This window comes from Heliconius melpomene, chromosome 13 (genome assembly GCF_056956725.1).
Source record: "Heliconius melpomene rosina isolate 202511_hmr_F chromosome 13, ASM5695672v1, whole genome shotgun sequence".
NCBI lineage: Eukaryota > Metazoa > Arthropoda > Insecta > Lepidoptera > Nymphalidae > Heliconius > Heliconius melpomene.
In genome coordinates, this window is record NC_140401.1 from 14,217,323 (window position 1) to 14,241,412 (window position 24,090).

The window sequence follows — 24,090 nt, forward strand, 5'->3', positions numbered from 1 at the left end:
AAAAGGTCGTTAAGTCAGCGCTACCTCATGTTATCATAAGATAATAATATATTGTTAGTAAGCAGATTACGTATTCAGTGTAAACATAAACTTGGCACCGTATTGTATAATATCACGTCCAGCTCTAATAGATGACGTAAACAACGTCAGATGATGATAAAATGAAATTTAAAAAAAAAAACAAAATAAATCAGCTTCACGCTGATTTATTATTCCGCACACAGTAGGGCAGGCAGAGGGAACTTAGTGTTAGGACACTGCGTTCCCCGTTTTCCGCCGAATTTTTAGAAACTCAACGTCGGGCTGTTGCCTTGCCTTGGTGCCAAGGCGAAGAAATGAAAATATTGATATATTCATTTACTCCAGTGGAAATCGAACACGCAACCGTCGCGTCACAGTCACACCCTTGTACCACGCCACGACGGCCTTTAAAATAAAATTTAGATGAAAAAAGTAAAATAGCGTATAATTTCCTTTTAAACGTGACCGCCCAATAACGGCATTCAACATTTCTTTTAAGAAGACATTTCGAAAGTGTTCTGTTGCTCACTTGTATCAAGTACTATTAAACTGTAATAGTATCTGGAGTCTGATTTAAAATTGCAGTTTTTACAAATATTTTTGTAAAGTTCTTCTCTGAGACATCAATTAGTGTTTAACTTACTATAAAATCAAATTAAGTATATATTTTATTTGCTAACCTAAATACTTTTTCGAAATAAGCATTGCTAAATTACTTTGCGATAAGAATCAAATAAGATTTTACATATAAACCTAATTGTGATATTAATTTCTATCTATAACATTTATTTTAATTTTAATATAAATATATGAAACAGCTATTTTCAACCAGTTATACATCTTAAGAGCGCCCTTGAAACTTATGTTAAGTACTAAAATAACATTAGTTCAACATTATATAATAAAAACACTCATCGAATAAACAACAGAGTTGCACTCAACCTGCCTCACTCCGTGACATCATCTCGTCCGGACTTCCTATACCTATTTGTCTTGTCAATTTATATACAGCTTTTTATTAATTTATTTACGATTTAAACTTATTTTAGTTTCTGAAGAAAACATATATTTTCTTCTTAGACAAGTTCAGGATAAGTAATAAAAAAAAAAAAATTCATTGTGATTGGACGTAATAATCAAAATCGTTATGGTTGTATTGCAATTAAAAGTAAAGTATTTTTATTAAATATAAATTTTAATTTTTTTTAGCTTCACCCAGTATCTCTTTCCCGCATATAGCAGGGTAGGCAGAGACACTCCGTTCCCCACTTTCCGTGGTACTTTAGTTATAAATACACATAAAAAATACTGATAATATCAATTAAATTTTCTTAATGTCTTCATAATATGTATAATTGAACATTGATATTGGAACAATTTTAATTTATAAAACCTTGAAATGTTTAATCAATATAAGTACTTAAGATTCATTGTTATCTTTCAGTTAAGTGAAGTTTATAAAAAAATATATAGAAATCAACTGATTAATGATTTAAGAAACTATATAAATTCTTAAAGATACAACTGTTTTCTTTATCGTGAAATAATTTTGTATGTTATTTAGTGTTTATTAATATAGGTGAAGCAATTGATTCGTCAATCTTTGGCAGAGGATTGCGTGCCGACCCTATTATTCATAATTTTTATATGTTTATAATTTTTGTTAGTACCTATTTGAAAATCTAGTTATATCTCAAAGCTTTAAAGATATAGCCAGTAAATGGAGAGCGAACCGTATATATTATTTACTGACATTTTAAAATATTTCATGCTGTATGTAGAATACAGTCAACGAACGAACATACATCAATAAATTATTACTAAATTTAAAATGAACAAACGACTTGTTGCACAACTTTCATCCAAAACAAATTAATATAAAACCAACGTCTACAGTATATTTAGACGCCAGTAAGCACATTCCAGCTTATCTTATTTCATTATTGGTATTAACATAAATAAACCGAATCCACGCAAGCAAGTATCGCTTTACGCAACGCTATACTGAGAATAATATTTCACGTAGGAATTAATATCGCTCCCTTTTGCGGTGAACTGTTGCTCGTGTTACGTAGACTATATGGTAAAGATTAGAAAACAGAAGATGGTAGTATGCAATATAGAATATTTAATGGAAATATTATTATGACATTTTGTAGTAGCTTTAAGATAAGAAAGACAAAGTGAACCTAACGTTGAGGTACAATTTTCTCAATTTTCTCCCCAGTGTCTTAGACACGATGTGTAAAGTGGCGGAACCTAACGACGCGCTTTATCTTGTTACTAGAGCTTGAGAAAATAGGAATAATTGCTTACTATACTTACTAAAAATTGTAACTTTTTGTGGTTTAAAATAGTTCTTCAACCGACAATTTTTTTTTCTTTACAATATTCTAATATTGTAAAGAATTAAAAAAAAATTTGATGTAATTCTAATAGTGTAGATAAAAATATTTACTACAACGACGAAACGAATCAATAAAATATTTTCGGCCTCTCAAAAAAGCCTCGGGGCGTTGATAATTAAAACCGTTCTCAAAGAGACAAAGAAAAAAAGAGATAGATAAAATACCAAGTTCACATTTCGAATATTTAGTAACACAAAAGAAATGGAAACTCATTAAGGCCTACTAAAATGGTTAGGTTTATGAAATAGTGCTGGGATTTATTTTTAGTTTCCTTTTGTCATTTTACATTGTATTTAGATAATTTTATTTGTATTTCTAGAAGAAAGTTTACTAATAATATACTATAGAATCTAAAAAAAATATCTAAGATTTTACTATACAGTTTTTTTGCAAATGTTACTGCTATACAAACAAAAAAAAAACAATACAACCAACAAAACAATAAAAACATAACATTTTTAACTAAAATTTATGATAAATAAAAGATCGACGCTACCAAATCGTCTGTAACTGTATCAATGGGGGGCATAAATTACTCACGACGCAGACTCAAGTTCCTCTCAATTATATTGGGATTACCAACTGAGCATCAATAAGATTTTTGACCGCGTTCTAGATTAATATACAAATTTTATTATTGGATTTTAATATCAATTTAAAATTATTTTAATTTATTTAAATTTGCCTTTTTAAATTGGAATGTATGATAGATATAAACTATATTTTTTTGGGGCAGTATGGAACTTCAAAAGAATCAATGGATTTCTATAAGCTGAAGTAGGCACCTACATTCAAAAAGTAACCGCTTACAAACGAAAACTAGCTTTTCTGAATAAATAATTATAAGAGCTTTTAAAATAAAAACGTTTGATATTCATATGTGAAATATATAGAGACAGCAGCTTTCTTCTACGTAAGCTCCGTAATGAGTCTAATGATCTACTTTAGTGTTGAATGTCAAGGCCGAGGCAGAATATACATAGTGCTGCATATTCAAAGATCTTAAATAGGTTAAGCAATTTTAGTGATCCGTTAGATAGGTACGTAAACATTGATACACAATATTTTTTTATGATTCACGCTTTTTCCCTCTTATACCAGGATAGACAGAAAGAACCTAGTGTTAAGACATTCCGTTTCCCACGTTTCAAATAATTTTTGCCTGTTGAGTGGAGAAATGACAATAATAATAAATTTAACAATTGTTCAAAGTCAAAATCGAACCCACGATCGTTGCGATTACTGTCTGGCTGACTGACTGCCTTTTCCACTGCTCTACGACGGTTCTCATACAATCAATATAGTAAACAAAATTTAAATAAATTATTTTGTACGTCGTATCTTTATTATCGTCGTCATAATCTTACTATATTAATTTATAACAGATAATGATAAGTATTTTGTATTGAGGCTACGCGACTTAATTCACGTATCTACTTTCTTATAATACATACCTATATATAATTTGCAAGTAAGTAAATGGCAAAACCCAACGCCATAGTTTGGCAAAGCGTGGCGTTGAGTTAACTAGTTTTACCAAATGGGAACCGACCCCACAACCATTCCACAATGACCGATTTAACGCTACGCACTATAATTTCACGATCAAACATACATTACCAAAGAGTACCTACCTACCTACCTACTATCCATATATTTCACTCGACATTTCTAACGAGCGTGGCCTAAATTTTATAATTACCTGTGGGTCATCATCTTGAGCCAAACTCCGCCTCTTCATAGCGAAATCTTTCACAATATGACTGTTGTCTGTATTCGTATCGACAGTAAACGTTTTCAATCTGAGCATTGGGCCTATTGGGCCTAAGGGGTTGCTATATTTGTTGTATGTAAGATATTTGTTGGCGGACTGATTGAGGGAAGGGTGCGGTGATATAGAGGAAGGGTTGGAAGCAACTTCCACAATGCTTTGGATACTCGGCCTTGGTGCTCTCTTTTTTGGCTTAACATACGTCCGAGAATCGAACTTGTGTCTGTCTGGTGTTGCCACGTCATCTGTAACAAATTTAATTATTAGATACAGTATAGGTACTATAGGAAAGGAAATATTTATTACATGAACATTTCCATTTTTTCGCTCTGGTGTCAAGGTAAAGCGCGGCGTTGAGTTTCGCCACTCAACATGCAATGCCTCTAGTATTCGTCGGAAAGAGGGGAACGGAGTTTCTTACTTAACACTAGGTTTCCTCTGCCTATCCTGCTGTGTACGGAATACAGCGCGAAGCTGATAATAAAAAAACATTAACAGAATAAAGCTCAATAAAACTACAATAAGGAACTACTATTTCAGATTTCATAATAAAACATATTAAAGCTGTAATTATACAAGATGGTCTTAGATAACCGCGTGCAAAGGTGAACGGACTACCGAGAGTGACGTAATATAGTGTCATAAATAGAATATTGTCCTGTTATATCAGATTGAGGAATGTTTTAACACTAATTATGATATGAAATTTATTATCAAAATTTAATTACGACAAACAGTATAGATAATGTCAATAAAGTAGCTAACTGATTGTGCCGATAGTTTAGTAGCTGGTACATGTAATATCTGTCAAAGCCCCTATAACGGTGCAAGTAAAAATGGAAATATTACAGGATACTGGGTAAATTGTAGCAACCCTGCTGCCTGGCAGAGGAAACTTAGTGTTAGCGAATTTTGGAGGCATTGCGTGTTGAGTGGCTGCACTCAACGCCGCGCTCTGCCTCAATGCCGGCAAAATATTAAATATTCCATTTCCGCCAGTGGAAATCAAACCCCCCGTGGATGAGTAAGTATTCAAAATATTATATATTTCCTCGAGTGGGAATCGAACCCACAATCTCCAGTTTTGATATAATTTTTATATAATTTATAGTACCGTAATAATTATGTAAAATTTAATAATTTTTAAATAAAAATGGGAAATGTAAACTAATTCACTTGGCAATAAAACTATTACTAGCACCACTTGTATTGACATAATCATAAAATATGTCAAACATACCAAACACAAGTTTTGAAACGGATGTTAACCGTTTTGAGTATCGTTCGGATGGGAAATGTCGTTCATACTTCATCGTCTACACTTGTACGCGTTAACGGGATTCGAATCGACGACCTTAATCCCTAATTATATGTACCACGGTGTCACTTTTGTTTTCATTGATACCATAGAACTTCCGGCTTTCTATTAACACTTTAATGGTCTAGTATACATTATTAAAATAATTATTTTTTCTCTTTAAGTACGTGTCGAGTGGCGGTATTCAACGCCGCGTTTGTTCTTACCAGAAAACGAAAAGGAGAGTTACTTATTTATCGAGATATCAACTGATGAATGGACGAACATATATCGAACCTACAATCATAGCGTTTACAGTTACGACCCTCTACGCCACTATGACGATTGTACCGAAATACATTTAAGTTTAATAAAAAACGTTGATTTCATAAGTTATAAATTATAAACAGTTTATGTTAATTGATATTAAACAACCGACTAATTAAGTTATCAGTACATGATCAGTACAAGCAGAATTAAATATATTATAGTATTTTTACTGTTATTACATTTTAACGTTATAAATCTTGATTTTGACAATTGAATTAATATTCAAGTATAATTTAAGTTTTATGTCACTTATATCAGGGTAGGCAGAGAGAACCTAGGACCCAACGTAACACTCTGTTCTCCTTCCTTCCTTCTTCAACGTAACATCTTCCGCCTATATTCGAATACGAATTGAAATATGGTGAGCATTTGACGTATTTAGTACTGAAAGTGAAAGCACTAGGACAGTAGGACCAGTTTTGAATATTAATCGAAGCGTAGGTGTTGTGCATACGATGACATCATTATATTTTATATATATATATGGATTTACTTATTAAAAGTGAATTGTTTATATGGGACGAGCGTGACCGACATTGAAAATCATTGTTTTGTTTCATTCATTGTGATAATTTTTCTTAAAACAATTCTTTGATCATTGCAATACTAACATTGATATTCTTTCTATCTATCTCTCAAATGTATGTACTTGCCTAAAGAGTTTTGGGCGAAAACCTCTACAAGTTGGATTTCAAATTCTAAAAAACTAAAGGAAAATGAAGGAAAATTGGCAGACCAAAAAGCAGATGGCAAGACGAGCTGCACTATTACCGGCTCGACTGGAGAACAAGAGAATGAAATAGACAAGAGTGGAAGAAATGGAAAGATGCCTCTGTCCAACAATTTGACATGTCCAACAATCTAGTATAATTATAATAATTCTCAATTATTTTTTTTAACTTTAACTTAAGAGATCACAGCAATGTCTAAATGATTCATTATGATTTATATCTCCTTGTAGATTTTATCCGCTTCGCTTTTCGTTTTTATACGCTTCGCCTCCGTAGTCAGATTCCAGTTACTAAGATATATTACACAAGACACACATCGTAAATGCTCCAAAGAATTTTGACCACAGATCACTCACTGCGTTATCTACATACATTAAAACGATCGACGCTGCAACCTGCATAAATGAATACGAACCAAGTTCCTAGGATTAGCGGCACTCTTCGGGTTTACAATATTAATAATATCTAAAATATATATAATAATAGATAACATAAATTACTATTGAAGCATTAAACCATTTTTTGCCAGAATAATTTAAAAAAATATATAAAGTCATTCCATTCGATACTTTATCTAAATATTTAATTTAAACATAATAAAAACAAAGAGAATAAACGCACATTCGATTATATTATGAGTAATGACCGTGCTACTGAAATGTATACAAGATGATGACTCATTTCATTCGAAGCGTATAACTGTAAAATAACACCTTAGAACAATACCTTTAATTTCTTTATTTCCCACATTCAATAGTCCCAAATTATAAACAATTTTATACAGATGAACAAATAATGTGTACGTTTGAAGAGATAAAAGTATCACTGTGCATTTATATGGAAAAAGTAACGGTATTATGTATTCTTTATTTTCTTAGTGATCTTCAGTCTGTACTATCTGTAAATCTAGTCGTATGCCAATATTAAATATTTTAATTAATAAAAATATACTTAGATATTATATTTAGACCATTAGTGAAATTACTGGAGATATATAAGGACGATAATTCGTTCGACATTATGAGTCATTATTCCTTGGTAATTGTATTTCTGTTTCCACTTTAATAATATACACAAATTAATGGATTTTTTCTAAATAATGAACAACTAGTGTAATGTAACTAGGATCACTCTGCTTCTCAAAGGCTACGAGACGAGCGGAGATAAAAAACGTTTGAGATAAGTTTATTTACTAAGCTTGCCTATACGAAAATAATTGAATATCCTTAGAATAAAAAAATAAATAAGCCAGGAACGCATAACAAGTAACAAGCTGTATAATATTGCAGCTGTTTTTAAAACCGGTAAATTTACAATGTTTTTGCTATATTTAGTATATAGGGAAAGACAATAAATAGCTTGTAAATAAATATATTACATCTCTTTGGAATACTTTGAATGGTTTACTTGCAAAAATATTTATTATTATGAAGGAAAAGTTAGCGGTAAGAAAGGTAGGAGACCTCGATTGATCTTCTAAAACACAGCAACGATGATACTGCGTGTATCTGCCTGCATTGCGAGTTGAGTGGCAGAACTCAACGCCGCGCTTTGAAGGACGGTTACGTAAAAAGCATGAGGCCCCCTCGGAGGGCAAAAATGAAGAAGTTGATGACAGTGAACGAATTTATTTCTCTTACCGAAAAGACGAAAATAGTCTTTTCGCAAAGAATGTACGAAGAATTTTATAAATCGACTAAAATCATACCATATCGTATAATAATTACAGAACATTGTGAGAAAACGGTTGTTTCAATAAAAACGTCCAGTAAACTATTTGTCACGACGTAAATGCGGAACGGAAACACTACCTAAGTAGGTATAGTTGTGATGGAGGAAATACTCATCATTTATAACGTTTTTATTAGAACAACGAAATTTCGTAAATAGAGGCCAGTCGTGATGTGGGGCACACTGTCCCCAGGTTCCCTTTGCCTATCCTGCTATGTGCGGTATACAGCGGGAAGTTTAAAAAAAAACCAGAATTTTAGTAACATCTTAACACTTTCTGTATTATGTTGTATATAAATCAACACAAATGAGAATTATGGTATTCGTTGGTACATGTTAAATATAACACGGAACCACTACCGGTTGCTTTAGAGCTAATAAGGTATTAAAACGTTAATCGTTTAAGCTGTATAAGGCAGCTCGATTTGAGTAAAAAACATTAGGAACAACTGTTTTCTCACAGTTAATAAACCGTTACTCTGATTTAGGCAATTCTCTGTAGCAAATGCATTTACCAAGTGACAAAATTGAATTCTTAGCGACCTTAAATTGTAATATTATTTAAAATAGCTTAGGGGGTTTAAATTTTTTATACTCCATCTTCGAAACCATTCTAAACTTATAGACATTAAGCTTAATAGGAATCGAATCCACACTTGTTATGTATAACAAGCAATTTTTCCACTGTCGCACAATCGCATCTCTCTAATCGATACCTATAAACCGGATGCGTCACTGGGAGAGTACGTATGACACAAAAACCGGAAGTTCCTTCTATGTTCTATACACAATACTACAATATCCATAGAATAACGTAGAAAATATTTCTCATATTGGAAAACTGTCGTGCAACAGGTCGGCTTCCTCGTTCACTTCCTCCGTCTTATTACTCGATAACGGTAGTAAGTGCCATTGAGTTATTTTTATGTTACTCATTACTTGCTTGATAATGTTTCAAGTTTATGTTATTATAATGAATTATTTATTAAGAAGTAAAATGCTAGTTTTTCTGTCTGTGGGTTCTTGCCGACAGTTCAAACAGATTTAGGAAAATATATTTTTGAAGAAAACGGAAAACAGTAAGATGAAAACATTTTTAATATTAATAATTAATTTTTCGCAAGTCCTATCGGTCACAAATGGTCGGTCGACGATCGGTCTTGGGTGTAGTAATATTAACTTCTAAGCAAATAATTACACACAGCCATTAGAACGTTCAATTGAAACAGACGCAATGACGACAAATAAAAACACATTTAAAGATACATTAGTCCCATTAAATGACTGCATTGGCATTGAACTGTTCCGTGACTTACTCGTATGCAGTCGTGATTTCTATAATATGTATATTTTTACATGCAAAAATCAATATTGGAGTTTAAAATATATCAATGATTTTTTAAGCTTTATACTTTTTCGCGTTATTACAATCTCCGTCTTGTTACATATAACTTTGAGTAAAGAAATCTGTTGAACTCTATCCCGCACATAGCACGTTAGACACAGGGAATGAAGAACTTATTAAGACACTCCGACCCCATTAAGACACTTTCGTTTCTAACTTTATGTCGAATTCTGAAGGCCATCGAGTGGCGGGACTCAACGCCGCGCTTTGCCTCGTTTATGAATGAAAATTACGTTTATAAATGAAATTATTAAATATTGTATATTCTCGAGTGGGCATTGATGCCCATCCATAGCCTGTCACGACAGTCGCACACTTGTGCCTTTGCGCTACAAGTGGCCTTATAAATTGTTTTCAGAAATAAAGTGATAGATTCAGTTTCATGGATAAAAGATGATGAAAAGAAATATACCTACTTAATAGTACGACTACTAGTTTAACTTACTATAATCAATGGTAACTTTGACAATATAAAGTGGAATATAATATGTGATAAGCATTTCTGACTAAAATAAGGAAACAAAAAATATTATTATGCTTCCAAAACACCTTTATAAATTACTAGCGGCCCGCTCGCGGTTTCACCCGCGTGAACTATGTTATTATTAATTTCTGTCTCCATGGCTACGTCGTAGTGACGTCTATGCAAAATTTGAGACTCCTAGCATTTGTAGTAACGAAGTTTCATACAAACTTTCGACCCCAAAAACAACCCCTTAGAAGTCGAATATTGCAAATTCCCATCTTAGCGAGCGCCTCCGTCCTATAAATAGCTCCTATGCAAAATTTGAGATTCTTAGCACATGTAGTTTCTGAGATTTCGTGATGAGTGAGTGACCTTTCGATTTTATATATATAGATATATATGATAAGTTTTTTGTTGAAAGTCTGTGAAGCATGATAAATGTCAGTCATCCATAACTAGCTATTAGTATTGTATTATCAAAACAATTGAACTGTAATAATATATCAATTATGTTATATATAAACATGATGATGTTATGTGTTAAATCTATGTTCATTTCAAATTATACATATATTTTTTCATCTTCCACACTCTCTCAGACATGGCATCATTTTTGCCATAATGAGAAGAGACAATGCGTTGAGCAGTAGAACTGATCACCACACTTTGTCTTTCATAGCAGGATTGGTTTGATTTCTACTTAAGAGAACGAAAATCATGGCGCAGAGTGAAAATAAAACCTACAAGTACCAGACACCAGTCAGATGTTCAATATATACTGTAATGTACATGATAATTAATATTACTACTTACTTTTAAGAATGTTATCCAATATGGTATTTAGTTCCTTTTCAGCTTTAAGATAATCATCATCTTCGATAATAGGCCAGTCACATGACAAATTATATTCCACAATGTCTACCTTTTGGCCTGAGTCCTCTGGTGTAACATATAACCTATGTACAAAACAACTTGGTAATTTTGTTACATTTATATTGTATTTTGTTAAAATGTAGGCATGTTGCAAATCTAGTGTTAAAAAAAGTCAGCTTAATGCTGTATCCCGCACACAGCAGGGTAGGCAGAGGGAAACTTGTAATAAGACACACCACTCCTCACATTCTGCCGAATTCTGGAGGCATTGTGTGTTGAGTGACAGAACTCAATGCCATGCTTTTTCATAATATATTTTAAGAGGTATATTTTAAGAGTTTAAATAATACACAATTTAATAATATATAAATATTTACTAAGTTAATACTAATATTTACTAATAAACATTAGTTTTTTTTGAAGTCATTTGACTAAATACACAATTTAAATTAGTGCAATAATTATCTTATCATTTATAAGGATAATGTTCAAGGTGAAGACATTATTATAATATTTTATGTAAAGTCCTATTTTATTCACTTTAAATTTGAATTGGATAAATTTAGTTGATGAAAAGTGTAAACAATTTTAAACTGAACTAGATTTTTTTAAATAAGCATGTCTAATATACCCTTACAGTATGCAGTTAAGGCAATCATTAAATGACTGCCTGAACTGCATGATGCCACACTTTAAAGTTTATATTTAAGTTAAGAGTTAAATAAGCGGTTTAAGGTAAAAAGAATAATAAATAATCAAACAGGTATAGACATGCCAAGTTTGGGTCTAGTTATGTGACACACATTTGGTGCTTCAAAGGAGAAAGGTAGTCATTTTAATTTATAAATAAGGTAACTACTGTACTGACCATGTCTGATTATCCGAAAAATCAAAGGAATCCACGTCAATAAGATCAGAATCAATCATATCTTTGTTTATATTTTGATCAAACTGATTCATAATACCGACAAAATCGAGACATCAATTTGGCACTTTACACAAATCACATATACATTTATTTAAACAAGAACTACATTTAAAATAAGATACACTGTATATAATATAAAGTACGTAAAAGAGATAATATATGAACCTACGCGAAATTGTCCCTGACAAGTTTAGTTTGGAATTTGACATATCACCATAAGTGCCAAAAATGACGAAACAACGGTAATTTCCATAGACAATGTATTTGTAGTTTATATTATATGTAGCTAGTTGTTCTTATTTTTTTTATAAACACGATAATTAAACATGTATTTTTTATTAATTTAAATTGAAATTATTATTTTTTTGTTTAATACAACACATTTCGTCACGTCAAAAAGTTACGACTATTAAAGAGTTGTCTTTGGTCTATAACTACAAACCTAGTAACACTTAGAATTAAAAGTCTTCTGTCTTTCTTTTTTGTCTACGGACACGTCGTGAGCACGTTGTTTAGTCATTTTTACGTGCAAACTGTGAAAATGTCGTCTCATTTAAACTGGATGATAATTAGAAACAACAACGCTTTCCTTGTGAAGAAGCGTAACATCAAAAAGCCTTTCAGTAAGGAGCCCAACAATGTGACTAACCTCAACGCTTTTAGATACAATGGCTTGATCCACAAGAAGGCTATCGGCGTGGTCGAGAACCCCGACAGGAAAGGTTTTTCAGTGGTGTACAAGAAAGCTAAGGCAACAAACAAACCCGCTAAGAACTTAATCCGCCGCCCATTCAAAGCCGGTGCCAGAAGATCACTCCACAAAGTGAAAAGGTTGATCAGAGCCAACAACTATCGCACAGACTTGGCTAAAGCATCTCTTCGTCGTGCATCAGCGATCCTCCGATCCCAAAGGAAAATTAAGGCGAAGAAACCTGCCGCAGCGGCCGCTAAAGTCGACTAAATTTGTATGTAAAAATAAATAAAAAAATATAAAATCTTACAAACTCTTATCATTTTTAATTCCTTTTTGCATAGTGTGCTCTAATAATTTCAAATTTTGCAATACAATGGTGGATTATAAAAAAAATAATCTATTTAACAAGAATAATTTGTTTTATATCAAGTACTATTTTGATGTCATAAATTTGTTAAGGTTATAAATTAATTAAGGATATATTTTGAAATAAATAACAATATAAAATTAATCTTATTTATTTAAAACAAATTTAATAAGACAATTGGAAATTAATTCATTTTTTATGTTATACATTAAGTTAATAAATAAAAAGCCTCAAACATGATTAATTAAAAACTTCATTATGACTTAAAATTCGGATATATAGAAAAATATTTCATGTAATAATTATATACATAATTGAAAAAGTTAAAATAGTCAAATATGGTTTTTTTTAGAAAAATGAGCAAATTGTTATTCTTACATGAACTTGAGAAAATTGGTGTAACCAAGTTGTGAGTTGAGATTATATTAGAGTTTGTGGTACAAATATTAATGTATGTGAAGAAAGTACAAACATTATACTAGAATTGAAGGTGTTCATTTTATTTCATGTGACTTATTAAAAAATAAAATATATTAAATAACAAAAACGACATTCTACACATTTATCTACTACTACTACTTGTAATGTACCTAAAGATATTTTTAGTTATAGTTGTAAGTTGTTCAATTCCATCTTGAAATGTAATTTTTTTGTCATTAACCACGATTGTGGTGAAGAGAGTCAACCTACAAACAAGTTTTGAGATAGGACACAATTTGTGTGTCCCCGTTGCACTTTATTGGCCATTATATTGAAACTTGTAATATGTATAGACTCGGTTCACTACCAAAGCAACTATATATAGACCACAGAATTCATTAAATATTACTAATTTACCACTGTTATAATAAATGTCACAAAATGTTATACATTTTTATAACATTTTGTAGAGCAATTTACAATTTACAGACCATTCTACGTAGTGTAAAGCATTTCTAGTTCTATGAAAGAAGAGCATATACAATAAGCTTCAGGTACAAAATACATAGTAGACATGGAAATAAAAGGCACAAACATTTAACCTATTTTTATCAAAGGCACAATACACCAAATATACTATATCTTAATATATATATGTATATACAAATTATGATATGGGGTGATTTTATATGAAATTTAACATAAGAAGTATAAATTGTTATTTTAAAATAAACATAATTAGGTCACATTTGTATAAATATGATTTTTCCATATATCGCATATAGCAGGTTAGGCAAAGAGGACCTAATATGAAGACACTATGTTCTCCACTTGCGCCAGAATTTAAGATATTGCATTGACTGACGAAATTCTCTGTTCCGTCTCACAACACGTGATGTTTCGAAAATTGTTCGGAACGTAGGGAACATACTCTTAACACTATGTTTCCTCTGCGACCCCTACTATATGCGGGATACAGCGTGAAGCTAAAAAATAATCTAATTATGAAAATTTCGGTGAATTGTAGAATATTCATACAAATACACATTACAAGCTCGTGAATTCAATGCTTTTAATTCATTATAATTATTTATCGTACAATTTCATTTAGATTATATTTTTAATCTATCTATACACATATACTACGTAGGCACACATTTATTTTTCTACACTTAATTAATTTATTTTTTATTTGTGATGGGGTCATTCATTGGGGTAAACAATATATATTTATTTATGTTTACTTAAAAAAAAATTGTAATATTTATATTTATATTATATATAAATAAGCGTGGTATTGTGTCATTTGATATTTACAATTTTGTTTGAAGAACTTTCTCATAAATATAGAAGTAAGTATAGAACAGAAATTACTATGTACTATATAAAATATATTTAAAAGACATGTAGTGATTTAAAAGTCGCAATTTACTATTAAATTTTCAAAATAAATTTTACATTTATTTTGACTTTTGAGAATTCAAAAAATTATAAATAGAATATAATAACAAAAGAATTTCATTGCCTTTTAAACAGTCCATTTATAAATTACTCTATTTACTAATAAATGACGTCATATTATAGTAACGCCATATTATACTAACATTCATTTTACGAAGAATAGACAATATGTGCGCTTTTTAAATATTTTTTTTATCCCTAACTCCTTTATTACCAAAAAAATTAAATTATTTCGTTATTCCTAACTAATATTCAAAGACTATAAAAGGCAGTGAAAATGACTGGAATGTAGTGTTATTGTCGGAATAGAAGAAGCTTATTGATGTAGTAATACTGATTTGGTCAATAACTCTTAATACATACAAGGGGGCAAGGGGCCAATCATAAATTACAGTATAGCCGACGTGTCGTGGTCTGCCTTAAGAAGCTATAGATGTCTGATGCTGCTAGATTTTAGGATTTTGATTATCTTTCATATTCTTCAATAACCTAACTTCAGGGTGACAACTCACAAATTCAAGGATTTTTTGACCCCTCCAATGTGTTTGTTTATTAAAACACGTTGAAGGAGATGAGCGAAGAATTCGCAAATTGTTAAAACAATGGTAAGTAATGGTCATTGGGGTCATTTCTGCAGTCAAAAGTGAAAGAAAAAGAGTGAGGTTCTAAACACCATTGCATTTAAATTCACCAAACCCAGAGGAGTTACAATCTTGATTTAAAAAATGGTTTCAAAAATGTGGAAAGTCAAAAGTGTAGTGCCTTATCAGCTTATAAAACCTATGTGATTGGAGTAGAAACGCTAATGATTATAGTAAATTACATATAACAAAAATTGATATAACAATCCACTGCAGTGTTGTATGATTACTATAAAATGTAGTTGTACTATTTATAGTAACATATATATTTTAAAATTATCATTATAAAACTTGACTATGATTCTAATTCTTAGTGAACTAAATTAAATTCTAAGTACACATATTGACTAGTACAATATAATTTACACATTGTTTTTATTTTTTATGGAGTGTAAAATATAAAACTTAAAAAGGCAAGTTATAATAGGAATATATAAAATTTCATGATTCATACAATAAACAATTTCAAGAACAGTTCTCAAATATTGGAATGTTAAAGGTTATCTATATTTCATATTAACAAAGTAAAAGTAAAGTAAAGTGTATACTATGGAATATTTTGAATTTAAATAAAATAATATAAATAAATAAAATGGCCGTAACTGCAATATTCTAGGTGAAATAATATTTCACATTAAAACCATGTGATTCTAAATAATTATAATGAGAATTATGCATAATCATTCAAATTAATATGTCTCTTAATATTGTTTCTTCTTATTTCAATGAAATAATATAAATACAACCTACATTAGAATTAAGCACCAAAAGTAAAAAAAAATGTGCGTTTATTATCATATTATGTTTGTTCAATCAACAATATCTTCGATTTTTTTCCAGTTTCAAGCTGTGTCCCACTTATACCAGGGTAGGCAGAGTGAACCTAGCGTTAACTTGTAGAGTATAATATACTCCTTTCTCTATGCACGCATCTAGATGTATGTAATAATAATTATTATTGAATTGTGATTATTTTCATTCCAATGTGTGCGCAATGTACAATACATTTATTACAATATAGTGTTTTAATATTATAAAGTAATTAAGAACAATATTTGTACTAAATTGATTGTTTAAGATTTACTTAGAATAATTACGATAAATATTTGAATTTCACATTCATAAATAGCACGCTGGCTTGAAAGAAAAAAAGTCTAATTTGAATTTGGTGTTTCATTAATAAAAAAAATTGAATCTATAATAATAAAATCATCAAAAACCAATAAAAATTCTATCTATTTCCGTGCCATTTTACGAATTTCTAGGTATATATATTCCTTAGTGAAAATATCTTGCTTCCTATCAAATTGTATAACTATATAATCTGTTTTATATTCGTGCACTATTTGAGTGGCGGAGTTCAAGTCCGAGTTGTATTTTATACTTATATATTTTAGTTCCATATAAATCTAGTTGCTAATAATTATTGACATTAAATTGTGATTATTTTAATTGTAATTGTGGTGTGTGTGCAGTGTAAATTCATTTAATATATGGAGTGTTATAACAATATAAATTAATTTAAAACATATATTACAATAGTCGGTGTCAGAAAATTTGTACTAAATTGAACATTATGGCTTAAGATTCTATTTTAATTAAATATAAAAAACGTTATTTAAATTTCATATTTATAATATTTCAGGCTGTCTATAAAAAAAAACAATTTACAATATATAGAAGTTTCAATTATGACAAACTACAATTTCAAAGTATATTACCAATTAAAAGAATAGCAATTCATAGTTTAAAAAACCTACTCGCAGGCCAATTTACTATCAAACGAACTCAGCGCTATACCGAACGCCTGCAAAGCGCACAAAGGGTACCTATAGTCCATAGTGAAAATATCCTCTGAAATCCTACCAAATTGCATGACAACGTAATCTGGCTCCGAATCGTGTACTATTTGAAAATTTTTAACACTCGCCTGAGTAACTCTGCCATGGAAGTTTAATACGTAGGATTGCGTTTCGTCGTTCCACACCGGTGTTTTATTGTGTAGGACTACAATGTCGTCGAAATTTTGACTTTTCCATCTTTCTAATAGTGTTTCGCTGTCGTCTTGCGGTGCTATTGTCACTCGTTGGCGGTCTGGAGTCATGCCGGGTAATATGACCGTCATTTTACGTGGCCCTTTGAAGCCTAGCACGTTTGTGTCCTGGAAATATTTATTTAGTAGAGTTATTTTGGGTTGATGTTTCAAAGAGAAACTGTTTTACTTTATTTTTTTATGCGGTAATTCAACCTGCAATGTACGCCTAATGAGAAGTATATTAATAACTACTAAGAAGCAATGAATTATCATGTAATGTGTACTATCAATATTTAATTAAATAACTTTTTTATATGAATATATTTCAATGCTCTACATAGTTTTATCATCTGTACCTTTGTCTGTTCTTTTTATTTTTGTCATTGCAATTCTTAAGTAAAGTTTTAAAATTTTAGTGCAAACTTTTGTTGGAAGGGGTGGATGAGCCTCCCTTAAGAGAGATTTAGCTAATAACAGTCAAAAACTCAACTCACATAAACAACAGCCGCTAATTCCTTTCTCGGTTCATCTCTATGGCTCTTCCGCCATGCTTTCCCATTATCGTACACTGTAAACGCTGTTCCTAGTAAATTAGACCGCAGTTTACCCGCAAAGCTATCGGCTTGACGAGTTAATTCAGTCGGATCGGTGGATATTAGGTAGTTAGATGTGGCTGATTTCTTACGTTTTCTTCCTGAAAGTAAAGAATATTTATAAATACTTAATAAATCAGAGAAATAAACATTTCTTGAACTTACAATCATCTAGTGTAAGATATTTCCTAACTGCTCTACCATGCTGTACTTTAATTGTACCCATCATATTATTGTTATGGTTTTCACAAAACCACATGTTTAATGACAAACATAATTAATGAACCTATATGCAATTAATTTAAAGAAAATAAATTACGTCACATTATAATATATGAAAAAACAAAACACTGAGTGAATTAAATCAACTTATTTTTATACAAATTTGCGCTATAGTTTTTATATATGTTATCATTTTTATGTTTTGATAATACATAAAAGCTTAGTAAGCTTTTTATGCTTATTATGTTTTATTACGTACTCTCAAAAATTAAGAGAACTAAATTTTTAGAATACATAATCGAAAAGAACACCTATATATAGATTGTGCCATCTACGAAGACGCGGTCATTCTTTCTCATACAGTACAAGTATTGATTATTTCACTAGAAATCTTGTAAATGCGTAGTGACAACCACATTTAACAGAAATTACTACACGATGAAAGTAAAGTACATAAGTAAAGCGCCTTTTCAGACGATAATGACGCTGGCGACAATCCAAAAAAAAAATTGTGGGCATCTTCGTGGTTGACACTATCATCTAAAACCGAGAACATCAACCCACCTGCCAACAAAAACACTTTCTTGCCGTAATCCTTCTCCAAATGCAAGAAGTACGTTGGGTAAAGCCCTCTATCCATGCCTTTCCTGTCTCTCGCGATTCGACATTTATATAGAGTACCATGTTTGGCTGGTGTCACAACGAATGTTTCTACTGCTCCTTCTACTGATCCTTCTATTTCTGCCGACTGAAAGGATTTACAAGTGGTAGCGTATATTAAAATTATAATAACCATTAAAAACTCTGCGAGAATTGGGCTTTATCATAAAAGTCCCCAAGAAATCGTTGTTAATATACTACGTATAATATAGCTATATTGCTTATATTTCCCATAGAAAAGATTTGAATTGTTTTGGATTGGTAGAAATAAAATTTATATGCACTTACGGAATATCTTGACGAGAGCAACATTTTTAAATATTTCTAATATAATAATATACCTATACTACATATGTAAGATATATTTTTATTTACATTAATTAATAATTAGTACCACATGTCCACGGTAAGTCGTTTCGCACTAAAAGTGTTAAGGAACTATTGCAGTAAATGTGTGACTTACTATTTTATGTCAATGAGCTGGAAACGGTAACCACATAAATGATCTAAGTGACTAATTAATACGCATTTTGATTTAAATATAGTTTATGTAGTAGGGAGTCAGGTCATGTTAACCATGGGCGAAGGAATAAAGGGGGCCAGTTGGGCAGTACCCATTCCAGAAAGATTAAATAAATCTTTTTACACAAAGATCACTTCGAAATTAATGTCAAGATCAGAAAATATCTATAGAAAGGCTATTGCTATGCAATTAACGTGGCATTAAATATATAAACGTTAGTATATTTTATTATATTCAACATATATATAAAATTTAATTTCAAAAACAATATTTAATAAATATATAGCATAAATATTATTTATATTTTGGTTCCATTTTGCATGGTCACGACCAAATACGACCAATACTCAATATTACTACGCGCATACCTACGTTCTATGAATTAAAGTGACGTCATCTTAGTTAATCAATACTTCTGATGTAACCTAAATCGAAATATATAGTAAAAAAAAGAAATTAAATATAACTATCAATAACGTGGTGAGAAATCACTTTATTATATCCTTTAAATACAGTTCTTACTTCGGGTATAAGATATTAAAAGAGTACAATATGAATCATTGTTTGTGAAGTACGAAAGCATATTCATTTAAATTTTTTAGGCGATTACTGCAATTATATTATATAAATTATGTAATTTCAGTCCGTATTGTTTGTTATTGATTACCAAAAAATAAAATTTTCTTTGGGTAGAAAATAGCTTTTGCAAGTGGACAAAGCTTTGAGAACTAAGGTCCTATTCTCTATGTATGTTATCTATAATAATTAATTATACTTAATAATTACAAATTTATTATAATTAATGATTACGACTTTTACTGTCGTATGCGAGAATAACAAAATATCTATTAATTTTAATATTTCTATGATTATTCTTTTAATTTTATTAAGCAAAGCAAAAAATTTATATAACATACTCGTATATAAATTTTAATTAAACCAGGTCAAATATTTTAAGCATAAATGAATGCCCACTCGCCATTTGCGATGTTAATGAGCTTTTGATAGTAATTAGAAACCGTAGGAAATGTAGAGCACGCTTAGTATGGTGGGAAAATTATGTTTTTGTGTTAATTTTTCTCACTTAGACCATAATATTTACTAAGCTATAAGCTAAAACATATACGTAAATACGCTAATAAAACAAGTCATTGTGGATTTTAGAATTGTAAATAAATAACAAAAGCCCCCTATGAAATATACCTAGTGAACAAATAACAATATAAACTAGTTTCCTGCATATACAAATTTTTTGTAATAGGAAAATGTATTGGTACTTGTAATAGGAAATGTACTAAAGAAATTAAATCATTTATATATGAAGATGAACCCAAAGTTCTTTAAATTTCCCTTTGATTATCTAAAATCAAAATACTTGTTTGATTTTAACCCTGCTAAAGGCTATGTTCTGTCTAAAGCAGAAAGTTAAAAAAAAGATTAAGCATCAAAGCCATCTTAAAAACCAGTATGGGTCGAACTCGCGTAACGAGAGTTTCATTAAAATTGAACGACAAATATAATCGTTCGATTTTTTTTTGTAATTTACCCATAAATTACCAGTTCTCGGCCTTTTTCTTTAGTACTGTCTCACGCAGATTTTAGTATTTTTTCTTTTCAGGCACGTAATTCTAAAAAATATCTTACGTTAAAGAAATATTACAACCAATTAAAAATCATTACCTGACTAGGTGACGTATCTCTCCGTCGACCGTCCAACGGCGCCACAGCAGCATCAGCACAAACGTCGTCTGTACTCGCATCGCGTCCCATACTGCACACTGGTACACTCTCGCATTCCTCTTCACCACTACCCTCGCCGGTGTCATCACCTACCGTTAGTACTTCGATTTGATTGCCTAATTCTGGAATAAATGAGAATAAACGCGTGTATTTTTCCATTTGATTTGTTAAAACTGAGAACAGAGTGAACTAATCTGACAAATACTTATTGACTCAACACAAAAAGCTTGCATCTTGTTTGACTGCAGAAATTAATTGATGTGAAAATGACGTCAAATATTGTACATATAATGTTACAGGAAAAAATACACATTAAAGTTCATAATTATGTTATTATTAGTATGTCATTGTCTCGTTTTATCACGTCTCATACAAACTCGCATTTCTCTTCACCACTACCCATGCCTGTGTTAATACCTACTTCAATTAGCTTACCTAATTTCGTTTGATTATCTAATTTAGGAAAATAATTAAAATAAACGCCTCTATTTTTTCTACTGACTTGTTGAAACTGAGAACACAATGAAACTGACAAAATATATCGATTTAGTACAAAAACCTCGCATTTGGTTTGGCTGCAGATATTAATAAATGTTGTAAAAACGACGTTAAATATTGTAAATATATTGTTTCAGGAAAAATTACACATTGCAACTAATATGGTGTAATCATATAACATGTGAATGTGAATAGACACCATAACCTACAGTTAGAAATTTCGATTCGAGTTCCTAATTCTGGAAAATATGCTTCAAGTATTTTTATTTTTTTTTTGAAACAGAGTGAATGAATATAACCAATACAGAAATCTGACGTTTTGATTTTGACCACAGAATTTTAATATTTTCACAGACAAGTTACATTAATTAACTTAAATATTTTATTTAAAAAAAAGACATTATACCAGTGAATAAGAAACAATAGAACGCTTTTAAACTTGGGTAGTATAAAGACATTAATCTTGAAATGCATCCTTTGTTTCTATTACAATGTGGAACACAGATTTTACCTTAATAGTTTTACCTCACTCAAACCATCTAAGCGACATGTCTTTCAAAATAATGCATTTAGTGTATGACATACACTAAAGGAAAAGAATTATAACAAGAAAAAATTACATATATAAAAAGTATGTTAAAATTGTTTTTAAACATTAAATGTTGAACTTGCAAGACTCAGTTTTGCATAAATTAAAATATCTTACACGGAAAATCAAGAGTAAATATTTTATTTAATTAATAGAGCAATATATAAATAAAGCTGCCGTGGCGCAATCGTAGTGTCTGATTTGACAATGCGATGTCAGTGGGTTCAATTCCCGCTCGGGAGAATTATTTTCACTTCCCCGCTCTAGTAACATCACAAAAATTGGCATTGAGTTCCCAAGTGCAATGCAATGTCTCAAAGTAGTAAAGATTCCCTGCTTGCCACCCAAATTTAAGTCATTGTATGTTGTATGGTGGATCTCCATAGCAACAACAAATGAATTGTTATACTTTTATTTTAATTTATAACAAAATTTTATCATTAATGTGTTTACTATATGTACTCATAGAAAATATTAAAATAGATAGTGTTCTAAATATGAATGTAAATATTATTTTATGTATATCAAAACTATTATTACTCATTCCTAAGTTCATAAGCAAAACATTTCATTTCTAAACAATCTCATTCCAAAATACAATATCACATTCTAGCAAATGAGTCACGGTATAACTAGGTATATAATATGTTAGTCATGTAAGTCCACTGGAGCCACAAATTCATATTATTTTACAACTGATTTTTATTTAATAAAGCTGATAAAAGTGTGTCATGTTTATATGTTGGGTAGTCAATTTATTTAAAATATGGTTTTTGGTTATAGCTTATATTAAATATAAGTTTAGTATGATACATCTACATGTAAAATTGAAATAAAGTATAATGTATGGAATAATGAAAACATAATCAAAAAATCAAGTTATAATGAACAAAAAAGAAAAACTTACCATCATAAGTTGACACTCTATTTGTTTGGAGGGGGATAACTTGGTCAGGGTTCACAGGCGACATAAGAAATTGCATCGGACCATCATAGCCTGTTATGGGAAAATTAAAAGAAACGCATAACAAAAATAGGACGAAAATTCATGCTAAATGAAATAAATTAAATAATAGCACAATCCAAACGTATATATTTCTGTTGTTACCATGAAGTTCACGAGATCGACTTCCAGAAATAGGACGTTTTGCTGAAGCCACTCTTAAATCGTTAGCTTGAACCATTCCTGAGTTTTGTCGTTTCTGCTTCATCTTTTGTTCTAACAACTGACGCTGAAATTATAACGAAAATTGGCACTTGATGATGATATTTCTTATAAATCACAACTGGTTTCTATATTATACACTATAATTTTATATCGAAATAGTTTAAGATATTTAATGTAATAATCGAAATCACTCACTTGCTGTTCGATCTTTTGATCCCGAATATTTACTGAAGCCATGTCTTTTTATTCTTTTACCATACAAATATCTATTGTTTGTTCACTAAATAATACTTATCGCTTATAATATAGTTTTATTTCAAAATTCGATACAAATATTGGTAATTTTTAAGCTCATTTTTTGTTTATAAATCATCTTGCCTACCGTTGCTGTGAGAACTAAATGTTGCCATTTTACAAAATTTATGCACTATCCCACTGACAACTATCAAATTAGAAAATAAAAATGTTTAAAATAAAAAATAAATATGTTTTTAATGTTTTAATTTATATTAAAGACA

General features: G+C 30.5%; 3 protein-coding genes across 5 annotated transcripts in view; 1 reads left to right on the forward strand and 2 right to left on the reverse strand.

Annotated features, from left to right (window-relative positions):
* Positions 1-12,190, reverse strand: part of LOC146533064 (uncharacterized) — a 38,287-nt gene extending 26,097 nt beyond the window's left edge. For both annotated transcript variants that reach the window (XM_085196948.1, XM_085196947.1), the window contains exons 1-3: positions 11,902-12,190; positions 10,974-11,116; positions 4,132-4,445 (exon numbers count right to left, since the gene is read on the reverse strand). In XM_085196948.1, the coding sequence (XP_085053074.1) occupies positions 4,132-4,445; positions 10,974-11,116; positions 11,902-11,993 (549 nt within the window). In that variant the 5' untranslated portion in view covers positions 11,994-12,190. The remainder of the gene's footprint in view (positions 1-4,131; positions 4,446-10,973; positions 11,117-11,901) is intronic.
* A 232-nt stretch (positions 12,191-12,422) lies between these two features.
* On the forward strand, positions 12,423-12,965 carry RpL28 (ribosomal protein L28). Its single transcript, XM_085196951.1, has one exon. It carries the CDS (start codon positions 12,503-12,505, stop codon positions 12,920-12,922), a length of 420 nt encoding a protein of 139 aa, XP_085053077.1. The 5' UTR covers positions 12,423-12,502; the 3' UTR covers positions 12,923-12,965.
* Positions 12,966-13,157: 192 nt separating this feature from the next.
* On the reverse strand, positions 13,158-23,973 carry ktub (Tub domain-containing protein ktub). Of its 2 annotated transcripts, XM_085196949.1 has the most exons (7): positions 23,768-23,973; positions 23,513-23,636; positions 23,312-23,401; positions 21,258-21,439; positions 18,959-19,142; positions 18,074-18,273; positions 13,158-17,705 (listed from the first exon to the last, which is right to left on the reverse strand). In XM_085196949.1, the coding sequence occupies exons 1-7, from the start codon at positions 23,807-23,809 to the stop codon at positions 17,301-17,303; spliced, it is 1,227 nt and encodes a 408-aa protein (XP_085053075.1). In that variant the 5' UTR covers positions 23,810-23,973; the 3' UTR covers positions 13,158-17,300. The 2 variants fall into 2 exon arrangements, with proteins under 2 accessions (XP_085053075.1, XP_085053076.1); XM_085196950.1 differs by lacking the exon at positions 23,312-23,401 and having other exon boundaries at positions 23,768-23,958.
* Between the last annotated feature and the right edge of the window lie 117 nt (positions 23,974-24,090).

Coding starts and splice junctions, on each gene's coding strand:
- RpL28 (XM_085196951.1), top strand. CDS start 12,503: ATGTCGTCTCATTTAAACTGGATGATAATTAGAAACAACAACGCTTTC.
- ktub (XM_085196949.1), bottom strand. CDS start 23,809: ATGGCTTCAGTAAATATTCGGGATCAAAAGATCGAACAGCAA. Junction 19,143..21,257: donor GAGATACGTCACCTAGTCAG/GTAATGATTTTT, acceptor AAATCCTTTCAG/TCGGCAGAAATAGAAGGATC. Junction 17,706..18,073: donor AATTAGCGGCTGTTGTTTAT/GTGAGTTGAGTT, acceptor AAATATTTCCAG/GACACAAACGTGCTAGGCTT.